The 4,321-nt window shown below is 54.4% G+C and overlaps 1 protein-coding gene across 1 annotated transcript in view; it reads left to right on the top strand.

Moving 5' to 3' along the window:
• Window positions 1-4,321, top strand: part of GRID2IP (Grid2 interacting protein) — a 72,071-nt gene that overhangs the window by 49,749 nt on the left and 18,001 nt on the right. Inside the window, 3 exon segments of the mRNA XM_025208284.1 lie at window positions 311-465; window positions 2,090-2,193; window positions 2,295-2,300. Of these exon segments, the coding sequence (XP_025064069.1) occupies window positions 311-465; window positions 2,090-2,193; window positions 2,295-2,300 (265 nt within the window).

Raw genomic sequence — 4,321 nt, forward strand, 5'->3', positions numbered from 1 at the left:
CCCTACCTCTAGGTATAACTCCACCCTCAGCATGGCCCCCACAGGTCAGCAAGCGAGCCCAAGCCGTGCTTTTTATAGCCAGGTTGTCCCATGAGCTGAGACTCCACCTCCTACCAGGACCATCAGGAGAACTACTTTTCCCAGAATCCTTTAGCTTTAAAGGGACAGGAACCAGGTGCTTGCCCATCACTCCCTCTTAAAAAAAGAGAGAAGCCTTCAGCATTCAAATCTGGGTTGGACAAAGAATATAGAGGCAAAGGGAGGTTGGAAAAGGCATAATGCGGCAGATGTGCATGCCCTGTGCCCGCAGGAACATCGACACGCTCATTGTGGACGTGTACCCTGTGCTGGACACGCCAGCCAAGCAGGTCATTTGGCAGTTCATCTACCAGCTGCTGACATACGAAGAGCAGGAGCACTGCCAGCAAAAGATTGCCAGGTTCCTCGGCTACAAGTCCTTGGCAGGTGAGAGGAAAGCGCCAGCCCTCTGACAGATGTACAGGGGCTGGTCTCGTGGCTCCCCTGGGGAGAATGGCTTATTGCCTGTTATCACTGTGCAGTCCAGAGCTGCCTGAGGTTAAGGAGAGGAGACATAAATCACCACGGCAGAAGGCAGATTGCTGGCTCTTCAGGAGGGCCTCATTCTGCCCTGCCTCGTGCCTTCTGCTGTCCATTGTGCCCGGGGGCACTTGGGTGAAGTGCAGTCCCATCCACCTGGCAGTGCTGCGCAGCCACTTTGCAGGGGTGGAAATTACTTTGCAGCCCGCGGAGCAACACAGACAGAAGGCCCGCGTGCAATCACATCATTCATGAGATACTGAGCTGCAGATCTCGGGCCAGACACTGCCTGCCCATGCCTGAGGGCCATGCAGTTTTGAGGGAAAACTCCACGGAGCTGGGGGGGAAGTGTTTGTGGCAGGCTGCTGTAAAGAACAGCGGGTCTTGGGGGGCTGCTCGGAGGGTTAGACTGGTACAGGAGGCCCAGGAGGAATGGATGGCCGGGTGGACAGAAAGCAGGGAAAACAGCTGAAGGGGAGAAATGAATGCAGCATCTCCCATGACACCACGTGGTGCAAGGCTGGTTCGGTTCAAACTAAGGCCCATGATCAGACCACATCGGGGGTGAGGGATGTGCTCGATTCCAGCCAGGAGGCTTGTGAGAGGAAGTGGTGTTCTGTCACAGAGCTTCAGGATGGTATTAGCAGTTCGCATGGCATCCTGCAAGGAAGAAGTCCACAATATACCTCTTCCTTCCTGCCACTATCAGTCGTTGCTGTAGCAACACACAAGCCAACTATGGTTTGCTGGGGATTATGGGCTTTACAGTCAGGCAGCAAAAAGGCAGGGGAGATAAATTTAGGCTGAAAGGTTTTTAATCTTTGGATCTGGGTTTGTTAATTACTTTTCAATTCCTGTGTTTTAACCCATTGACTTTTTGCCAATATGTTTATTTTAAACTCAGCACAGTGATAGCTGCAAGAGGGCACTGGCAGTGTGAAGAAGGGGGAGAACTTTTTAAGGCACTGGGGTATTTTTAACCCAGGCTGTGTTTACAGAGTGGCAGTCACTCCTGTGGGGAACAGCAGCTTTCACAACCATGGTGCAGCTGTTTAGTATTGCGAGTCCAAAAATGCTTGTGCATGTGCTCGCACACTTTGACTGCACAGTTAATATGGCTTCATTCATGAATCCAGGAGCTGCAGCAACATCCAAACCAGCTGTGGCTTTCTGGGGATTGTGGGTTTACCATCAGACAGAAAAATGGTGAGGGTGAACGTAAGAATGGAAAGCTGTCATGATTTTACATTTGCCTTCCAAGAATTCAGACCTCTGTTCAAACGTGATCTCTCGGCCCCTCTACGTTTTCAGATCAGATATGTCTCTATTGCGCATCACGAGATGTGAACTTTGGCTTCTGACCCGATTAAATAATATCCCTTGCACTCACACATCATTTTTCATCCTCAAAGCACTTCACAGAAAGTACGTAAGAACCCCCCCTGCAAAGTAGAAGCCATCGGCACTATTTTACAGACAAAGGGAATGGAGCACAGAGGGTTGACACAATTTGTCCATCTTTTCATTGCAGCAGAGCCAGAGGCCGAGGAGCGGCACCGGAGCTCGGTGCGAGGCGCCTCTTTATGTCGGGGAAGCCTTCGAACCCGCGGCCCCGAGGAGAGCAGGATGGCAGGTGGGTAAAGATTCCCCACAGCCAGTGCCTCTGGCTGTTTCTGCTCCCCCACAGGCCTGAACAGCCTGCAGAGGAGCATGTGGCAGCACAAGGCATGAGCCAGCAGAGTCAGGCTCAGGGTTTCTGCCAGAAAATCCCCTTCTGTCAAGTCAAGAAAGTCTTCCTGTAAAAGCTGCCTGGACTGTGGCTGCATGGTATCTGTTTACCATCCCCAGCCTTGTTTGGAGGAGAACGACCGAGGGCAGCTGCTCTGGGGCGAGTGCTGAGCTAAAGCCTTCAGCTCCCTGCCCTGGGCTTCCTCTGGGGATGAACCTAACTCCAGCACTGAGGATGCAGCTAATTTCCCACCGGCTTGAGTCCCTGGTTGCTCTCAGGTCCCCTCTGCCCGTTTGGACCTCCTCATTCCCACCTCTGCAAAGCCCACACCGGGGAGAAGCTGGTTTAAAGGGTGTTTTGGCTTCTTAACCCTTAGAGCAGTTCTCAGCCCTGCTAGGGCCCCCTGGCCTCCTAGAGCCCCTACAGTCTTCCCTGTCCTGCTGAGCCCTGCACAGTGGCTGCAGCTAACATCACACCTTTGGTCTCCCACCTTCTGCACCTCAGCTCTGTCAGGTCTGTCCTTGCCAGCCCAGTCCCTGTCCCAGCCATGACAGCTCTGGAGGGAACTCCTCCTGTGGAGCCTCCTCACGCATCAGCTTCCTGGAGCCATCCCTTCCTCCACAGCCAGCTGAATTCATTCCACTGCTCTAAGTCTCACGCGTGCCCCCCGCATAGGGATAATTGGACTTCTCAAAACAATACCCTAATTCCTTAGGGGACCCTGTCCCCAACAGCGGGGACCTCAGCATCCCTGGCCCATCACCAGAGGGTGTTGTTGCAGCCACCAGCCCTTTCCTTTAACTGGCAGTGGAGAAGGATTTGCTGCACCTGACACTAATGCAGGGAATCCACGACAGCTGCTCTAGCCAGAACGAAGCCTGGTGTCCCAGACAGATGCTTGGCGCTGGTAGGTCAGGACTCTTGTCCTCAGATGCCCTTCCAAAGCCGAGGCAGGGCAGAGCCTGACATGCTGCCTCCGTGCTAATCCGACTGAATTAACATGGAGCCTGAGGAGAGGGCTGGGAACGGACCCTGCCCAGGAGGTTTCCATCTCTTTCTGTTGCACAAGCCATTAATTTAGAGTAGGGCTTTCTAGGTCAGTGGGATGAAGAGTCCTGCCCGGCAGATGCTGGCAGCCTGCTCCTCAGAGCAAGTGAGGGGCAGCCGGGGTCAGAGGCGCAGCCACCAGCTACGCAGGTCCCTCCTGTATGTTCCAGCACTTCCCTCCCTTTGCCCTCACTACTCCTGCTCCTGCCCACAGTGCTGGATCAGTCTGTTATCCAGAACGGCAGCAAGCTGAGGCGTCTGAAGGAAAGCAACAAGACACTTGTTAAAAAAGGGGGAAACCTTTGGTGCTGCAATGAGAAATGCCTTGGTGCGATGCCACGAGGATGGCTGCATTAGAGACCAAATTGGCATTCTGCCTTCCAGTGCTGCCCAAGAGACCACTGCACTGGCAGGGGACAGTCGACGTGGCTCCCCAAGAAGTGCGTGTTCCATGGTGCTGTCATACCAGCACCTTTCAAATGCTGAGGATTTGGGGCAGCGTCACAGCAGCCTGCTCCTGTGGTAGGCAGAGAGACAGCAGAGCCTCCCTCTGTAACTGCAGAAACAGGCGCAGAGAAGCAAGGTGTCCTGTCCCAGGGCAGGGAGGGAGCTGCTCTCAGACAGGCAGCTAGTGCTCTCCCACCCCTTGCTGCCAGGCCTGCACTCAGCTCACCTTAGGCTCTGACTGTACAAGGGGATCCTTGTGCCTGCCTGTGTCGTGTCGTGTCATGTCATGTCTGCTCCTGTGGGTACCTGGAATGGGAGCCAGGAAAATATGCCCATTCCCTTGTCATTAAGGCTTGAGGACTCAGCAGTCCCTGGAGGCCTGCATCTTGCTGCAAACCCAGAGCCTCCATTGGTGGGAATGAGATGAGCGCAGTACCTTGTTCCTCGTGAATCGATGCTCCCCAGCTCTTGGCCCCGACCAGGTGGCAGGGGCAACAGTGGGGCGTGGGCTGCTCACCTGGGGCGTTCCCTGACCGGCTT

This window comes from Alligator sinensis, unplaced genomic scaffold (assembly GCF_000455745.1).
Source record: "Alligator sinensis unplaced genomic scaffold, ASM45574v1 scaffold1164_1, whole genome shotgun sequence".
Taxonomy (NCBI): Eukaryota; Metazoa; Chordata; order Crocodylia; family Alligatoridae; genus Alligator; species Alligator sinensis.